At 34.3% G+C, this 19,187-nt stretch overlaps 2 protein-coding genes across 4 annotated transcripts in view; one reads left to right on the forward strand and one right to left on the reverse strand.

Annotated features, from left to right (window-relative positions):
- Positions 1 to 2,652: 2,652 nt before the first annotated feature.
- LOC130819964 (OVARIAN TUMOR DOMAIN-containing deubiquitinating enzyme 4) lies at positions 2,653 to 10,960 on the forward strand. Of its 3 annotated transcripts, none has more exons than XM_057685357.1 (7): positions 2,678 to 2,880; positions 4,441 to 4,567; positions 6,154 to 6,813; positions 7,468 to 7,589; positions 9,190 to 9,230; positions 10,207 to 10,305; positions 10,392 to 10,960. In XM_057685357.1, the coding sequence occupies exons 3-7, from the start codon at positions 6,225 to 6,227 to the stop codon at positions 10,561 to 10,563; spliced, it is 1,023 nt and encodes a 340-aa protein (XP_057541340.1). In that variant the 5' UTR covers positions 2,678 to 2,880; positions 4,441 to 4,567; positions 6,154 to 6,224; the 3' UTR covers positions 10,564 to 10,960. The 3 variants fall into 3 exon arrangements, with proteins under 3 accessions (XP_057541339.1, XP_057541340.1, XP_057541342.1); XM_057685359.1 differs by lacking the exon at positions 4,441 to 4,567 and adding an exon at positions 5,962 to 6,029; XM_057685356.1 differs by lacking the exon at positions 4,441 to 4,567 and having other exon boundaries at positions 2,653 to 2,880.
- A 427-nt stretch (positions 10,961 to 11,387) lies between these two features.
- The window catches only part of LOC130819948 (probable LRR receptor-like serine/threonine-protein kinase At1g56140), a 40,552-nt gene continuing 32,752 nt past the window's right edge, over positions 11,388 to 19,187 (reverse strand). The window contains exons 12-24 of the mRNA XM_057685355.1: positions 19,060 to 19,131; positions 18,869 to 18,934; positions 18,135 to 18,200; positions 17,952 to 17,996; positions 17,360 to 17,424; positions 16,270 to 16,643; positions 14,553 to 14,751; positions 14,309 to 14,461; positions 14,024 to 14,142; positions 12,728 to 12,938; positions 12,415 to 12,646; positions 12,155 to 12,305; positions 11,388 to 11,997 (exon numbers count right to left, since the gene is read on the reverse strand). Of these exons, the coding sequence (XP_057541338.1) occupies positions 11,650 to 11,997; positions 12,155 to 12,305; positions 12,415 to 12,646; positions 12,728 to 12,938; positions 14,024 to 14,142; positions 14,309 to 14,461; positions 14,553 to 14,751; positions 16,270 to 16,643; positions 17,360 to 17,424; positions 17,952 to 17,996; positions 18,135 to 18,200; positions 18,869 to 18,934; positions 19,060 to 19,131 (2,101 nt within the window). The 3' untranslated portion in view covers positions 11,388 to 11,649. The remainder of the gene's footprint in view (positions 11,998 to 12,154; positions 12,306 to 12,414; positions 12,647 to 12,727; positions 12,939 to 14,023; positions 14,143 to 14,308; positions 14,462 to 14,552; positions 14,752 to 16,269; positions 16,644 to 17,359; positions 17,425 to 17,951; positions 17,997 to 18,134; positions 18,201 to 18,868; positions 18,935 to 19,059; positions 19,132 to 19,187) is intronic.

Genomic DNA, 19,187 nt, shown 5'->3' on the forward strand with positions numbered 1-19,187 from the left:
ATGACAAAAGTTAAGGGTTCCTTCTACTTTACAAAAGGTTTTTGACATCCTTAATTTTTAACATTATTATAATAAAATTTGTTAGGTTGATATGAAATTCAACTAACATGGAAAATTTTATTTCATAGGAATTCGTAAATTCGTTCAGCACCCTATGAAAATTTTGATCTGCTATCTCGGCCGCCGTAAAATGACATGCCATGATAATCAAGTCTAATGAATGTCATGTTTGACATCTGGGGATGGGAATTATTGCGACACATATGTGGGATTCTAAATTGGTGATCCCTTAACCTTGTAAAAGTTGATGATGTATATGATTTTTTCTTCTTTGTCTCCGGTTTATCTACCTTGGAGAATTCATTGTCTCTTTTGGAGTCGTTGCTTTCTCACTTGTCCCATTTATGATATTCTTGGAAATAACCCATATGAATAAGGTATTAGATGTTATTTCTCACAGCCCACACTTTTCCATCCAGTAGCCTAGACATTTGTAGAACTCACAATATATCCTCGAATCATGCCCAACTTTGTCCTGGTGCATAGACTTATTCCAATTGTCATCATTTTTATACAATTGGGAATTTTTGGCTCTAGGCTATGTCAACGAGGTGTATTCTATATGAACGTCAAGGTCTTCTTCACTATGGATGTTTTTGAAGTCCTTCCCATAAACATGGTACTAGGCATATTCCTATATGTTCGACATGGTCTTCAGATGAGATCGTTGGCTGTTAAATTTTAAGGCCTCACTCTCCAACCTATCAGCATTTAGACTATGTCCCAAGGCGAAGGTCAATATATTCTCCTTAAGATACAAGTCATAGAGACTCTCCTTGTCAAAGCGAGATATGTAGGCCTATTTTGCCTTGAATGGGGGTTTGACTCCCCATGACTATGGGCTTGGTTAGTGTTTTGCCCATAAGGAGTTGCTCGTTGGTTCTTGACATTTATATAAATAACCATTTATCTTTTCATCCAATCTATCACAAACACCGTAACAACATTGCTCAATTAACCATGCATTTGATGTTACGCCCTTACGAATATTTGAGGTGATTGTCGCATTACCCAAGATAGGAGACACATACAATACATTATTCTATAAGTTTGAAGTTTATATTGTCTAATAAAAGTAATGTCGATGGAATTTAAAACTTTTCTTAGAACATAATTAATTAGTTTCAAGTAATCTTACAAAATTAGTAAAGATATAAATGATTTTGTGATCATAAATATGCCTTATTGAGCGGTAACCAGATTATATTCATTGCAATCATTTTATCTACTTCTGTTTTAGTTATCAACAAAAAAAAATTAGTACCACAACAATTACTACAAATTTCCTTCTTTTTTATCGATTTGTTACCAAATTAATTTTCTAGATGAATTAAAATAGTATATACTCCATCCATTCGTTAATGATGTTTACACATATTATTTGGATCATTTTATTTATTGTTCTCGTGAAGAATATTTTGATTTATATTATATTTTTTGGACATATATAAATAAACTTGTTCATCATAATTTAAATATTTTATTAATGCTTATGGTTTTCTATCTTGCACCAACTTTATTTTATCATTTTTATATTGCTTACGGTCTCCACATATTTTCCATTAAAACTGTAATCTTCATAATTTTTCCTTTAATTATATACATTTTAATAACTTCTAATGTTTATGGTCCTCGATTTTAAGATTTGATTTTTCTTAATTTATGTGAAATATTTGTTGTTATTCAATAAAATAATAAAAAATAATATATACAATCCTAAAAGCTGTATATTAGAAAGAATCTGGTATTTTATTTATATAATTTAATATTATTTTACTTTGGAAACATAAGAATTTAATTATACTTTATTTTAACTTGAGAAATTAAAATAATTATATAAAATATTGATTGTTTTTCACTTTTTGGATTAGATTCACTTGAAAAATTAAAATTATTAATAACAAAAAAAAATTGTAAATTTTTATGTAAAGTTCTAAGGGCGGTAAATTAATATCATTACCCTAAAATAATATATCTAGTTATGTACTATATACAAAATTAAATTTTTCTTGATTTTATCATATATCAGTGTATTAAATTGATCACTTTAAATTTTAGGAAAATTTCACGTGTTAACCCTGAGGTTTTGGGGTTTCCACGTGGTAACCAAAACTTTTAAAAAGTCCATGCGGTAACCCTGAGGTTTAGCAAATCGTTCCACCGTTACCTTTTTGCACATAAAACGTTAGCAAACGTATATTTCGAAGCTTTAAGGTTACTGTACGCCTATTTATGTGACTCACCATTTTAAATGTCATCAGTCTCAATCTTTTCCTTCAAAACATAAACCCTAACTCTACCATCTTTAATCTAAATATATGTTTAGGGTTTCTGTTTTTGGGAAAAATGTTGAAAATAATGACATTTGAAACAGTCACATAAATAGGCGTACAACAACCTTAAAGTTTCGAAATTAATATTTACTAATGTTTTATGTGCAAAAAGGTTGCGGTGGAACAATTTGATAAACTTCAGAGTTACACGTGAAATTTTTAAAAATTTTGATTATCAGGTGAAATTTCATAAATTTTAAAATGATCAAGTAAATAAATTTGACTAATTATATAAGTTTATTCCATAAGCAGGGTATCAATGAAATGAATGAATGAATGTTCATGAAAGTACTCGAACCTCGCCAACGGTATTTACCACCGTTTTGTAAAACGCCCGACTTGAATTTATACTTGGGTCTGTGTGGTTGGTATTTGGCAACCCATTTCATCATCAAATCAAATTCAGAAATCTTATTCAACAATCCGCCATTGAATACTCATCAAGCTACCTTTTGAATTCTTACATTATACAGCAAGGAACACACAGGTATTCTTTGCGTCCCTTCCTTCCTTTATTCATTCATCTCTTTCCCCTTTTGTATGTAATATTTTCTTTTCCTTTCCTTTTATGCTATTTCTGGGATTTTACTTTTTTTATGATACGAGATACCATTAACTTTTTCGAGCTTCCTTATCTTAATTTTGTGACAGTTGGGAATAATTTTAGTCCCTTTTTCTCTTGATTGAACATCGCCATTGTATCGGAATTCATGTTAAGTTTGGATTTTGATTGCTCTTGTTGATTCATTTTTTCTTCTTCTGCATTAGTTATACCTTGCTTGATTTTCTTTGATTTCTATCACTGATTGAAATGCCTGCACTTTGAAATAAGAATTTCGTAGCTTTATTGAATCATTTTTAGTTGGCGAAATTTGAAGGAGGAATTAGATTTCATGCAGACTACAAGGTGGACTGATCTATTGGTTCATATAATGATTCTAATCTTTTGGGATTAAGGCTTTTAACATTGTTATTGTTGCAACTTGCAATTTGAATTTCCTATTAAATTAAGCATAAGGTTTATGTACATCAGAACTAAGGTACTTGTTCGGATTCCAGATAGGTGTAGAGGCGACGCAGAGATTTTTTAGAACCATTTTATTTTATAATTTTACTAATTGTTGGGCCTAAAAAGAAATAATTGTATTTAAATTATGAAAAGGCAATGCAAACTGATATGAACTAATATTTGAGGTCTTTAATTTAGAAGGCTTTGACCTATTGGGCATCTTGCACATGCGCAAAACCGCTGTTCATAAGTGCACTTATCATTGAAAGTATTTCCTTGTTCTTATAAACTTACAGGTCAAATCAAGGGTTTTGTGCCCCTTTTGTAACACCACTTTATCTCATCATATTGGCCCATAACCTGTGAGCTTTATTGATCAATGGACGAAAGGGATACATTTGCAGGAGAACAGATCATAGTTTTTTGTTTTTGTAAGATATATTTGTTCACTTGTTCTTAGACTACTTGTCCCCCTAGTTACGACAACCTTATGTCATGGAAACGAGTAAAGATGATTGATTGTAACTCTTACAGACAATTCTACACTATTTGAGGGTACTCACTAGTCACAGCTTTCAGGACAAAATGATTTTTCCAGGAAATGTGTCAAGCTTATTCCATATGTGATATTTTAATTTACCTTATCTGAATTTGTAGTCCTTGTTTGTCCAGCTGGGAACTTATTGTTTGAACATATCACTCCTTGTCTATTGTGGTCAGTCTCCTGGTCAATCCTTGTCAGTTTCGAAAACTAATTTTACAAAGTGAATTATCTATCTCATTAGTGATACTTCATCATGTAGCTTGGGTGGTTGTTATTTTCATATCACTCAAATTTTCTGTGTTTGTGCATATTTCTGTAAACTAAATGGACCAATGTGCACATCATAGTATTCTATTTTGTACTTGTAAAAAAATTGGCGAAAGGCATGAATTAAATTTCTCTTTTTTCGTTCTTGTCACATTTTGTGCATAAGATCAGCCTCATTTTGATCTAATTTGTTGTCATTGGTATCTCTTGCTTGTTATGCCTGCCAGTATCCAGACCTTATGAGCGCCACTGACATAAATGTCCTGATGTTTAGCCGAGAACTCCTTGTGGTTTCGTAACTGCTGGTGATTCCATATTCTAATTTCTACCGGTGTTTTGTGACATTGACTAAAGGTGTGTGTGACCTTACATAATTAGCTTGGAAATAAAGTTAATATTATTAACCATAAAGTCTTAGCGTAAGGGTATCTCCTAGCATATCATTGGAGCCATAAAGCTCAAACACCTCAGGAAAAGCAATAGCAAAGAGCTTATGTCTTGCTTGCTTCCTCTAGCACTTTGAACTACCTAGAACCAAGCTACAGATTGGTAAGTAATTCTTCAAGGAGAAAGGCCATACCATCATCATCAGTTTACCGAAGTTTTATGTTGGGGATCATAGTCATAGTCATAGTCATCAACCCAGTATCCCTCCTAAGTCGGGTCCGGAGATAGAGGAAGGTAATGGACATACCCGTACCCCTCCAAGGAGAGGGCAAATAGGAAAGCGCGCATTGAGATACTCCCCAAATAGATGAGCCTTGCAAAAAAGAGAGGTGAGTGACATACAATTCTCCTGGGGAGGCACTTGAAATTGCGGCTAAAATTGAAAAAACTACATTAGACTTGTAACTGGGCAATAATAAAAAGTAAATGCATAGCACAAAAAGGTAACTAAAAAGATGAAGAAATAGCTAGGGTTAAAACGGGAAAAGGGACAGGAACTAACAAAAGTCTATGACACGAATATTACATCTCCAGCTCTTCCTATGTCTGGTCAGGTCCTCCGATAGATGCAACTTTCGCATGTCAATTATTATTTGCTCCTCCCAAATAAAATTTAAGAATTAGCTTTTGGATGATGCCTATATGTCAAGCGACCACTTTAACATTACAAGTCAGTCATATCAACCAATATCAAAGCCTTGCCTTTCTTGTGTAGCTCAACATGCTTTTATTTTTTAGCTGAACTGAAAACTTAGAAACTACTTGATACATATGTAGTGTCTGAGGTTGAGTTAGTATCAACCTTACCAACCCACTAAATGCACCGATACAAGTTGTATATGCTCTACTATTTTTAAAAAGAAAAAGTCCAAAGAGATTATGATTGTTGAACACCTTTTGATACTTCCTTTATTTGTTGGAAAATCAAGTCCAATATAAGAAAGTAGTGTTGATGTTTCTCCTGAATGGCTTATATGTACATTGTACATAACTTTCATTAGGATACAAAAATGTTGTTAATCTTGAGTCTCATTGTAATTCACGTCTGACTAAGAATTTAGTTCAAATTGAGTGCACCCTGGCGTTTCTAAGGTCATATGGCTCTGGTTAATAGTAACTTTTTTGTGGTGGGGAAAGGGAATTCCATTAATTTCATTATGCTAGATGAATAAAACCATGTATAATCAAGTCTACAGAACATGAAATGAACAACTTTTGTTGTGAAAAGCGTCTCTGAGGCATGTAATGTAAATATGCTCACATTTATGTATGAAGACTAAGTAGTTCGCTCTGTTGCTTAGCTGGCCTGGAGTACTTGTTGGGCTGCTGAAGTTGTGCTTTACTAGGATTCTTTCTTAGCTGTCCACAGGTTGTTAGCATCCAAGTTATTTAACTGTAGCAATTTTCCTCATTATGGTGAAATGAGAATGTAGGGGGAATAATAGTAACACTGTTCATTAATGAGCTGCTTTCTGCTTTCTGGTGATGATCAGGTGGTATTGCTATGAGGCATTTCTGGAATTAGTTTTGCAAAATTGTAACTTATGGTAGAGAACAACTCACGATGATGATAGTATGCTCTCCAATTAAAACTTGCACCAAAAATGTGCTTCCGATAAGTGGGTATTTTCAAAAGCAAATGAGAGTCCATGTAAATAATATTGCTTCCCCTACCACATCCAGGTCATGTTGTCACATTCCGAAACAAGGGATCTCCAGGATTAGATATCCTCGAATTTCAGCCTCTAGCAGTTCTTCATGGTTTTCCAATTGTAGCATCCGTGCATTTCAATGGGTTCAGTACAGATCTGGTTTGTGCAGTAAGAAGAAACCATGTCCTTTGTTAATGGTCAAAAGTAGTTCTCACAAGACATCGATTGGTTTCTCATCTTGGCCTCAAGATGTAAGCATTAAAATTTTGGTGCCAAAACGAAGAATGCTTTCTGATTTCAAATTTGATGCTGGACTATTCTCTTGGTTGAAAGGATATGGCGCTGCTGGTTTGATTTCCGGATTATTAGTTTGTTATTCGACTTCAAATTCAGCACATTCTGAAGCACTGGAGGAAAAAGGAGCCAAAAAGGAATGCACTGATTCTTCAGTCGACCATTTTGCACATGGAAAGAAAGTCTACACTGATTATTCTGTCATAGGTAAGAGTAAGAACTTGTTTCTATTTATAATGCACGTAACCCTATATATTAGAACATACTCCCTGTGTCTCGTAAAGTTGGTTTTACTTAACAAATTTAAAAAGGAAGCAAACATTTTTTCATTCTTTCGCTTACCATATGTGGTCTTGACATATGCAATATTTGAGCATTATTTATCTGCATTTAGGGGCAACAAACGATAGAACTTTTGTTAACTTTAGAAGACCGAGGGAGAAATTGATACCGTATTGCAGATTGCTCTAAGATGTGTATGTCTTCCTCACATGTATACTGATAGTTGATATAGTTGCAGGTATATTTCTGTATGTCTGCTGTGTATAGAGAAGTTCCATACACATCTTCCATGCCTATTGTTTCTTTGTTTCTTTTTGCTCTTCATGTTATGTTGTTATTAAATTTCCAAAACAAAGCATACGAATGCAGACAACTTATGTCTTAAAAGAGTTGTTATTATATTTCTTTTGAAAGGCTTAACATGATTATACTTCTATACGCATTGCCAATTTCAAAATATATTTTTAGACAAAAAAAAGGCCTACTTGTTGCCTCAAAATGACACTAAGAGATTGTTATGTTTTTTTATCTCGATTAGTTTCTTAGCATGGCTAACATGTACCACTGCTTGTGATGCAGGCATACCTGGAGACGGAAGGTGTTTATTTCGTTCTGTTGCTCATGGGGCTTGTTTAAGGAATGGCAAACCTGCTCCAAATGAAAGCCTTCAGAAACAATTAGCTGACGAGTTACGGGCTATGGTATGTCTATCAAGTATATTATTGACTATATGTTATTTTATTTTATTTTTTTTTTGAGATAGACTATATATGTTACTAGCAAGTAGCAATTATCTGTTTGGATAGAACTGAAATGCAGTTTCTTTACATTACATATTGATGAAGAAAACCTCACCTAAAATAGTGTGTGAAATTCTATGTAGTAACCCTGAACTTTTCGACTTTTTCACGTGGTAGACAAATATTTTTTTTTAATTCACGTGGTGACCTTGACCTTTCAACTTTTTCATGTGGTAGATAAAAGAAAAGTCTTTTTGTTAACTTTACGCTATTTTTATTTTTTACCCAATGTAACGACATTTTTTCAGAAAAACAAACGTCTTGATCACTTTGATTGACCACATATTTCGAAATTCAGTCGAAATAAATACTGTTCAACCAAAAACATAACATTTTGTATACGACATAGAAAACTTGAAAGCTCAAGGTCACCACGCGGATTTAAAAAACATTTGTGGAAAAGTCAAAAATTCAGGGTCACCACATGAAATTTCCCAAATAGTATTCTTACCTTGTCAATCACCGGGCCCTCAAGCTTTAAGCTAAGCGGAATTGCCCGTATTAATATACTGCATGTGGCAGGAGAGACTATTCACGTTGTTCCCTTGTATGGCGATAGATTTCATTTTCAATTAAAATAATTCTCAGTCCTACTTCAATTGGAAACAACTCCTTAGTTATCATATAGGTACGCTTGCATAAATCCAACCCCCTTGAACCCCTTTTAGGTGGGACTTGGGAGTCACTTGACATTGGGGTAATGACAATGTAGGGTTACTCCCTGCCATCATATAAACCCTTCAATTTTTCCATTGTCAATTGTCATCCATTGCATGAAGTTCTTTCTATTTTAACTTTAATTTTTGTTTGTTAAAGTTTTCTCCTTTCCTACCCTCCATGGCCTCACTTGTTTGTTCCATTTAAATTCCTTCTCTAAACGACATTCTCTCTCCTATGAGCCTATCTTAAAAGCAAAAGATGGCCCACATTTATGCTGTACAATGGCTTCTTTCACTTGGTTAGCTACTGTACCTGGAAGATACTCAAGGAACATAGGGAATGAAAGAGGGATACTTTAATTAATATACTTACTCTTTTGATCCAAAATACTCCGTCCAATTTACTACAATTGTCCCATACTCATTTACTTTGTTGCACTCGATCTAATGTACTAATTCAATCCCAAATATCTCTAAATGTTTATAGCTAAAAATTATAAAAAGTTGGATATTATTAAAATTTACATTAAGATGAATCAAACAAGTTCCTACCTGACTATGTTTTAACTTATAGACTTAAGAATAAATCAGAGATTAATAGTGATCTATAAATACTGTCAAAAAATCAAATGAGACAAGTAATTTGATTCTTCTGGCACATAAAGATTTAAGAAGATTCCAGTTGACCAGGCTGAAGTTCCCTTTTATGTTAACGAATAGAGTTTTAACAATGCATCTCTTACTTCAAGCCGTTCTTGCTAGACTTAGCCGGAATCGTGTTTGGTAATTGGATATGAGAGCTCTTATACAATCTATGTGTGAATAACAGTGACTGGTTTCAGGTTGCTGAAGAATTCATCAGAAGGCGGCAAGAAACTGAGTGGTAAGCTTTATTAATCAAGCGACCTTTTGTTTTATGCTTTTTGGTCATTCTGGTTGAATATTAAGCTATATCTAGTGGACATTTAGTGGCTAAATCTTAAGAAATCAGAATTATTGATATATTTTTATTGTTATTTGACAACTTTCTTTGGGTTATTTTTGACCTTTGAAATCGACCTTAATGTCGTATAAAAATGTGTGGCCCATATGCACCCTGCTCCCCTTCACCTCTCTTCCATGCAGACCGATTTTATACTTATCAATGCTATACATGTAGAATTGTAGATTCTATGGGTTGGATTGTTGGACTATGACAAATTGCGAGAGTGCCTCACTATATATTACCTATGTTTGTATTTATTGTGAAATATTGGATAAGCGTTCGGCTTCATGTGAAGAATTAATGAGAACCAAATTCTTTGTAGTCCGGGGCTTTGATTGAACTGTGTATACCCTGTCACTACTAGACCTGTCAAATCGGCTTGTTGGGTCGGTTGGGTTTGACTTAACAGGTCATAGATTTATTATTATTTTATTTTTATCGCTATAAATTAGCTAAAGAATTCCATATAATTTTTTCTTCAAAAATAGTTTTCCTTATAATGGGGCAAAAAAAGTTTTGAAGTTATAAAATTGATGAAAAAAAAAGGTTATAACTAGAAAATATTGATGTAAAACTAAAAATTCACTAAGTTTTAAAAATACGAGTCAGTCGGGTCATATTTGTTCCGATTTCCAGGTTGAGTGGTCTACTCACTGCTCTTCCTAAAATAACGAAAAATATATTTTTTTTGTCAGAAAGTCTTTTGAGTAATGGGGTTGATGATGTTCTTATACGTCAAGCTTACATTTTTAAGTACGAAGTTTCATCATCTGGAAAAGCATTGCTTTATGAATTCTTTTTCGTTTGAATCTTCACTTTGGATCAAAGCTTCATTCTTAGTGAAAGTTCTTGGTGATTCCATGATGACTAACAGGTTTATTGAAGGCGACTTTGACACTTATGTTTCACGGATAAGGAAGCCTCATGTTTGGGGAGGTGAACCCGAGTTACTGATGCTTTCACATGTTTTAAGGTGATCTTGGACATTGCTTTGTTGCATTGTTTTTCTTTTCGATTGTTCGTTCGAGCGCATTTAACTAGAAACTTAATGCCCGGCAGGATGCCAATTACAGTTTACATGCATGATAACAAATATGGTGGATTAATATCCATTGCCGAGTATGGTCAAGAATACGGAAAAGATAATCCAATACAAGTTCTGTATCATGGTTATGGTCATTATGATGCATTACAAATTCCCGGAAAGAAAGGTAGCAAATCAAGGTTGTAATTTCTTTATATCGACCGTTTGTTCGAGTTCCAGTTGCAAGTCCACAAGCAACACGGGATTACATCTTAGCCAGCTCACTGCTCGTGGCTACGTAAATTGTAAAACAACCCCAAAAAAACCCATGTGTTAACTTGCTGGTGATGCGTGATTTAATATCGGCATTGATTCGTGAATCGATGTTGCGATTCATGAATTGACATATTACTTCATGAATAGTTGTATGCTTTTCTATAAATATAGAAGGCATGTGTAAGTTATTTCTTACATGAGATGTACATGGAAAATACATGTAATTTTTGATTTTTCTTTTCTTCTAGTACTTTACATAGAGAACTTGTAATCCTCGATTGTAAATTTTCGTTTCTTCTTCCACTTAAGTTTTCTCATGTCGTTTTAAGTTCCTTGTGCTAGGAATTTAGTGTAATTCTTTGTATCTTAGAACATATTTCCGGTTTATATTCCCAAGCACCGTAGTAGGGAGGAAATGATGTTTTAGGAAAGAACATCTCGCCTAGAATTAATATCAAGTTCACATACAAAATCTTCTTATTACTATGTTCAATATATGGTGTTCCCGATGATGAAGTTCACATTTGGTGTACGTAAAGCAAAGGTTTGAACTTGTCATATGTTTTGTAACCTACTAAGTTTACGTAACTTTATTTTATATGTTTGATTAATAAAATTAAAGTCACATTTACAACACATAAACTATTTAGTATTCACTATCCAAACACAATACTAAATAAGTGGAACAAAATCATATAGACGGAGGAAGTATATGATACATAAAAACGGTACAAGATGGAAAAAAGCATACATATGGTAGAAAGTTCATCATATAGAATAGACTTGTTCATCAATTCTTCATGAGAAGGAAAAGAACCATAAAAGACAATGAAATCACCCGAATAGTACATTTAGTTATTATATAATACTCCTATATACTACAAGTTACATGATGAAATCCCATAATATTCAAACCAATAATCACAATATCTATGAACAAAATTGCTCTTGTAAGACTTCATTGAAGTAATTGACAATCAAATAATTTTATGCAATAGTTTTGTCGATAGTTACTATTCATTGATGCAAGAAGCTGGCATCAGTGGGTGTATTTAGTCCTTGAGAAGTGTAATTACTTGTAGAGGAATAACCGACTTTCGAATACTCGGAAGCTTCACTGGTCATAAAACTGGAGTCGTCAAATCCAAAGTCGGCCAAGTATGTAGGCTTTGATGGTATGCTTCCCACTTCAACATCCCCGGATAACATGGCTAGCACTCGTGACATTATAGGACGTTGGGCTGATGATGTTTGTGTGCATAAAAATGCTACTGCAATCACTCTTTTCACCTCGTCCTGGTTGAAATCTTTTAGTCTTTTATCCGCAAATTGCAGTTCTCGACCATTCTCAAATAGATGCCATGCCTATGTCAAGGTAGATTAAAATATATTAGTTCAGATACCGAACTGTGAAACATTAGGAAGCGTCAAGGACAATGATGAATGCGATACTTGATTTACGGTCACACTGCAGAAATTATAACTCAAACGAATAAATATAGTCAAACAAGTAGCATCTTACCCAATCAACAAGATACATTTGTTCTCTCCCCAAGGAAGCGTCACAATTGGATCTTCCACTAACAAGTTCTAGAGCAACAACTCCAAACGCAAACACATCGACCTTCTCCGTAAGATGGCCACGCATGGCATACTCCGGCGCAAGGTATCCACTATAAGAAATATCGTACAAAAACATTAGGAAGGAGCAAAGCTAAAAGAACAAAAACTAAAGAACGGAAATGAATGTTGATCGGAAGTTGGAAGCTATCTAATTCTTACACTGTCCCAGCAACACCAGTGCTCATGTGAGTCATTTTGTTATCATATAATTTGGCAAGACCAAAATCTGAAATTTTGGGGTTAAGATCAGCATCGAGCAGAATATTGCTGGATTTAACATCTCTATGCACAATCCTAAGGCGTGATTCTTGATGGAGATATGTCAAGCCTCTCGCCACTCCCAAGCACACCTCAAAACGTTGAGCCCAATTAAGTTCTACTTTACTGTCTCCTGTTCCATATATAAGAAAAAGGTTTACATCACGTTTGAGATGCGAGTTTGATGGAAACAGAAAAAATAGAAACGTCATACCAAACAAGACTTTATCAAGACTCTTGTTCACTAAATACTCATAAACAAGCAGATGTTTTTGCCCATCAATGCAGCATCCATATAGTGTTACAAGGTTTCGATGCTGTACTGCAGATATAGTAGCTATTTCCGCTAAAAATTGACTCTTCCCTTGTTTAGATGCTATTGAAAGTTGTTTAACCGCAACAACTCTGCCATCACTTAAGGTTCCCTGTAATTGCAGATATAAGATGAGGAAATAAAAGTACTGGAAGAAAAGAAACTCATTTAATTTCGATTTCGTTGAATTTGCTAAACTAACACAAGTACATAAGCACATCATAGATACAGATAGTAAATAATGAGTGGGCAGAGTGGCACTTGTAGTGTTTCAGTTTAGGCCACTCTTCAAGAATGCTTCATTTCCAGACATAACAACATTTCATTACCCCAATGCCATTAAGTGGCTCCCACCTAGAGTAAGGTTCGAGAGGGTCGGATGCACCGTGTACACAACCTTGGCCTTATTAATGATAAAACTAATAAAGAGGCTGTTTTCGTCTTTTCGATTGACCCTTGGAAGCAAACATCATATGCAAGTTCAGATAAATAAGAAGTGCACATGATTTATGAGTCATTTTACATTAGTCCATCGTAATCAGAAACTAAAATTATAAATCTTTGGCCCATCGAAATAAGCGACATTCATTTCCAGACATAAGATGAGAAGTTCAGTTAGATGCTGTTTCACAATTTACTCCAACAACAGATATAGGTTATTTTGGCACATCAAAAGGTGTTAAATTTATGAAAAAGGTACAAATTTAACTATGGATTGGGTTAATGCTTGGAGCGTTAAAATTTCTGAATATTTCTATAAATACACCAGGTTAGGAATTTGGATTTTGGGGTTAAGGAAGTATCATCTCTTTAACATAAAAATTGGCACAAATATGAATCTTGACCAAACTTGACATGAGGTACACTACAGTCTACTAACTACAAAGGGAGCATTTTGAGAAATTTAAGATTATAGTAATCAAAAACTGAAGAGAAATATACTAAGTTTTATGATGCTGAAGAACTACCTATAGCATGTCCAAAATTGTATAGAATGGATAGTATAGAAAAATCTGATAATACTATGATTCATAATATACAAATGCTGACAGAGAGACATCATCTAAAAAATGGGAAGAGACTAAACATATGTTGATTATCCTACAGAAGCCAAAATAACATAAGAAACAAGTGCAAAAGATAAATAAGCAAGAATTAATATTTATACTACTTCTATCAACTTGGCACATAAATTACCTTATAGACACTTCCAAAGCCACCTTCACCAAGCTTATTCGACGGGCTGAAATCTCCAGTAGCTGTTCTCAATTCAGCATAACTGAAAGTGTAGGCTTTCACATCAATGCCTAAGAGCTCTGGAAATGCAAAAACAATTATAAATTAAAGTAATGCTTGACGATGTTTCCTTATGCAATTAATAGCAAAATTTAAATTGTCACAGAAATTTTGACATGTAAAATTGCATTTAAAACTGGAAGACATCCCACTTTATAAGTATAAACGTCATATTATTAGGCATACCATTTTCTGCTGCACGTGCTCGCTTCCTTCTTTGAATAAACCAACATAAACCGAAAGAAAGAAGGGAAATGACCACAACAGGTACAACTACTCCGACAATTATAGCTGTCTTTTGAGAGTTTGATGGTAGATTTGAAGGCCTTGCTTGAAATACTGTACCAAAAAATGAAATTGGTTGGTAGCATTAGCAAGAAAACAACTTTGTAGTAAACAAGCTATAGCAAAAAAATAGATATTATATTACATGGGACGACGCTGACAGCTGATATAGAAGGTCCATATGTTCCCTGGAATGGTATGCAGCAAGTTCCTTTTCCATTCCAAAAAAGGTGTATTTCGAGATAGTTTGCAGTCACCTGAACAGTATAGTTTTTCTGGACAGGTCTATATGACTGACCACCTGCTGCCTTTCTTATGTCAAAATCTCTTTCCACCGGAATACCCTATTACAAAAAAATATCGAAAGGTTAGGCAAAAGGGAGAAATAAGCAGCAGACAGCAATGAAAAGATGTAAAGGAATTAGTCATACAGTTCCACTCAGATATATAATCACATAAATTATTTTAAATATGACAAATTTCCTAACATTAATCTTTCATATTTTAAAGTTTTGAATAGACAAAACTATGAGGCAATTTGTAAAACATTAAAGAGAAAAATGAAAAAAAATTAAAGACGTTTCTATTGAGTAATCAATTTCAGTTCTAACTAGTCACATTTTTTGCTATCTCAAATAAGACTTTTGATTTATTGGATTTGGACATATCAATAAATATTAGATCATAAAACAAGCACAATAATTCTTGTCAACAGTACACGACATGGGGATTTCAAGGAAAATAGGTCAACAGAGTTGTTACTGTTATCTCAAGAAGAGTAACATTATGAAAGACTGAAAGTGCTTGCAAGGTTCAACAAGGTAGATTCCAAGCCTCGGTGTTCTCCGATGCTGAGTGATCCCAAATTGTCAAATGAGGATTCACCAAAAGTGGAGAAAGGGAGAGAGAAAATGAGCGGTGTTTCTTATGCTTCAGCCAATGGTATGTAATGTATGCAATAGTTAGAACATGACACGATAATGCTCATGCCGTGATGGTGGTCACTCAGTAGTCAGTACATCCATATCAAATCTGGGTCAGAAATGTTGGGAAGTGAGGAATGGCCTTGGGATACTCGAAGGGACCGTCTTTTATGTAACTTCGCTATGAAAGAAAGGATGTTCTCTAGAGAGCTTCATTGATTCATGCGACTAGCCAGGGATTTCAATTCAATCAGAAGCACTTTTGGATTTCGTTTGAACTATTGGTGGAGCAGCCGTGAGTTGGATGTCAAACCTCCAAAAGTGTGTCTCCATGTCTATGACGAAGTCTGATGTGATGTCAGAGGAGGGAAAAGAAATGGGACGATTTGAAATTTCCTTGAAGAGATGAGAAAGTGGTAACAACAATAGTGTTGCTTAGTGACAGCCAAAGTGCTCCACAATTGACAAAGAATGCAAACAATTGACTTTAGGACCAAGCATATAACCGAAAAAGCAGTATCACCATCACTACAAATAGAGGAGAAGGGAGGGTTCTGAGAATCAGTCAACTATGCTTAGTAAGATGATGGTTACTGAGTGGGGACAAATTGATATTGTGCAAAACCCGAATATGGGCTCCGTGGTGAGGTGATGGAGGTAAACGCCTATGGTTGCGAGGTTGAGTCATTGGTGACGGCATAGTACAATGTGTATATGGACATTAGCATTACCATTTGCACATGATCTCCAAGTGGGATATTGTTACAGAGATGGTAGCAAATATGAAGCTACACAATAATACAAATTGAAGAATGAACACAAAATCTGGCAGAATACTCTAGTTCGTCCAAACTGAAAAATTTGATAATTTTCAGCACGAGAAAAGACACAACTCGTCATACTGATAAACTTGATTAATTGCATTATCTCAAGTCATACCTGGATTAATATATCAAACACACGCCTTCCAAGACTTTTCCAGGTTTTACCATTATTAATTTCAATCTCAGCAAATTGTAGCAGCACACTGTAATTACCATTCTGAAGCCCAAGCCCATAGTACCGAAGGGATCCAGCTGACAATCTTGCGGTTTGGAACAGTTCAGACACCAGACTTACAAACTGGCTTAGTGAGTTAGGTACGTAAGACACATTGTTTTTATTGGTGAACAATCCAACATTGCTAACAGCCCACTTATCACTACTAGCCACAAAATAAGTGGCCGGACCAAGGGGTTCATTTTCACTTTCATAAACGACTTGATTAGATGCTCTGATCTGCGAACCACCGCACTTAATTGCAAAGTCAGAATCTGCAGAGTTTGAACAGAATGTTGAAATTTGTAAAGGTACTCTATAACATCAAAATAAGTAAAGGGTTGATCTCATAGTTATTTATACAAAGTTCCTTTGAAGTTAAATAGTTATGCAAGAGAATTTAAAAGTTAAGCAAAAACATCTAACAATTTAACACAGTTTTATTAAAAAAAAAAAACCCCTCTCATACAATACCCAAAATTTTATGGGTTTTCTCAATGCTTGAAGTCAAACACTAATAGATATAGGTGAAAGAAGCAGTTTATCTCATTCAGCAATAAAAAGACTATTACAAGATGCTGTTCTTAATATAAGTTCTCTGGATGACAACAGATGTCAGAGATATATACTTATCCGCCTAGTTTGGCGATAAACTAATCGCTAGTTGTGCATATTGGATTATATTAATTGATAATTAATAGTGCATTGAAATAACAGGTTTAACTATCTTATTGGATTAATATTTGGTATAAAAGTGTTTAGTAAAGTTAACTGATAGCGTATTTGAACAGATAGACTGACATGTACGAACATGATTATCCTATAAGGTTTGAGTGGGCTCATGCTCTAAATTTGGCTCAGTCTTCTCTTCACCAAACGGGACAAAATACATTTGATAAAACTCAAATCCCAAGCCCACAGGCATACTAATAATTGACATTTCTTACCAAACAATGGAAAAACAAAAGGTACAATAAATAGATATACTAACAACGTCCTAGACCAGAGTTGCAAGGAAATCCATTCTCCAAACAGTTCAACCCTGACGGCAAAGATCTGCAACAAAAAAACAGCTTATACTTCAAATATAACAAAATAAGCAAGCTATTATTCAGATCCTCATCAGAAATAGTGAAGTTCAAAACTATGACTATTCCGTCTACTATATAATTGGTCAAAGATTTAATTGATTGCAAAAATTGGAAATCTTCAACTTTAAACACAACTGAATAATATTCTCGAGCTGAGGGTCTCAATGTCCGCAAGCTCTGTATCTCTATTGATAAGGGTATGGTATGTCGTCTTACAACCCTCCCCAGACCTTGATCATAGCACCTATGAGTGGGACATACCAGGTATGATGATGATGAAGGTTTGAGGGGGGAAACTTTCCATAATCAAATTACTCGTTAAAAATTCTACCATTAGAATTTTCATTTCATGTTTTTCCCTACTAGAATCTGGAAGGGTAAAACGTGTTTTATAGTTTCAGTTGGCATGTAAATCATTTGTTACCCAAAGGAGCATAACCAGGCAAGAACTCATTGAAAACAAGATACAATTATTCGAGAGAGGAGCATAACCTGCTGTTTAAATTTGTTACAGAGAAATTGTTTGCTACAAAGTTACTGCATCCAAAGAGAATTATGAAGAAAATTAGGTAATAAAATGGGAAAGTTAATAAAATTTAACAGATTGGTAGTAGTGAGAAGATAACAATAAGCAAAATATTCACCAAACAATCATAACTATATAATGGAACATACAGCTGTAGATTCGGTTGGCTGACCCAAGACGGGAGGCTCCCAGATAACTGATTATACGATACATCTCTGCAAAAATCAAGTCAAAAGAGGAGCCTATAACTTACATATCAAAACAGAAACTCTAACAAATTCAGAATGTAAACCAAAGAAATGGGAAAAAAAATGACATCAGATTTTTTTCCAAGTACTTGGGATGTTCTTGATTTTAATGATTTTTACTACTTATTAGAAGGTATATGTAATGTTTAAAGAGTTGACTTTAAGTTGGAGTATTCTTATATAATGTACATGATTGAGTTCAAGTTCCTTCGAACTTTTTATGTTGGTTCTTTTTGCTAAAAGGATTCAAAAAAAGAAATCCTTACTCCATTATTCTGCTACCAAAGCAACTTAAGTCGGATGCGCTTTCGTCCATTTCAGATAGCCAATGCCTAAGTCCTAAATAAGGTATGATGCCCTTTCCTCCGATCTTTTAAATTCTTTGAAAGTTGCATATATAGTTGATCTCGTCAAGTTGATAGAGATGAGGTTAAGTGATAGTGTAAAAGACTATGATTTTCTAGCACTATGATTTTTCCCCACCCCTCCTGTAGCAGTAGAGGAAAGAGCTTTGTGCAGCATCTTTCTTTTAAAATAAACCAATCAAATTGAAGCAGAATGCTTTGACAAGTACTTTATAGTTCAAATATCTCAGAACAAACACAAAACTTTGCTTAAGTATGATTGTAACTTACATATTAGTCAGAGATGGGCTTTTTTTTCCTGGAAGAGCACCCGTAAGCCTATTATTTCCAAGAAACCTAAGAACAGTGAAACAATCCTCATGAGTAAGTCCCTGAGCTACACGCCTACATATATTGGTAAAAATAACATAAAGTAGAAGCTGGATTTCTATAAATAGAGTAAAAACGGCAATACTACTCACAAATTAGAAAGAGAATTGAGATTAAAGACTGAGTCTGGGATTTTTCCTGTTATCTTGTTGAAACTTAGGTCCCTGTTGCAGGTCACTTTTTATTAGTACAGAAGAAATGAGAAACCAGGCAAACAAGA

This window comes from Amaranthus tricolor, chromosome 1 (assembly GCF_026212465.1).
Source record: "Amaranthus tricolor cultivar Red isolate AtriRed21 chromosome 1, ASM2621246v1, whole genome shotgun sequence".
NCBI lineage: Eukaryota > Viridiplantae > Streptophyta > Magnoliopsida > Caryophyllales > Amaranthaceae > Amaranthus > Amaranthus tricolor.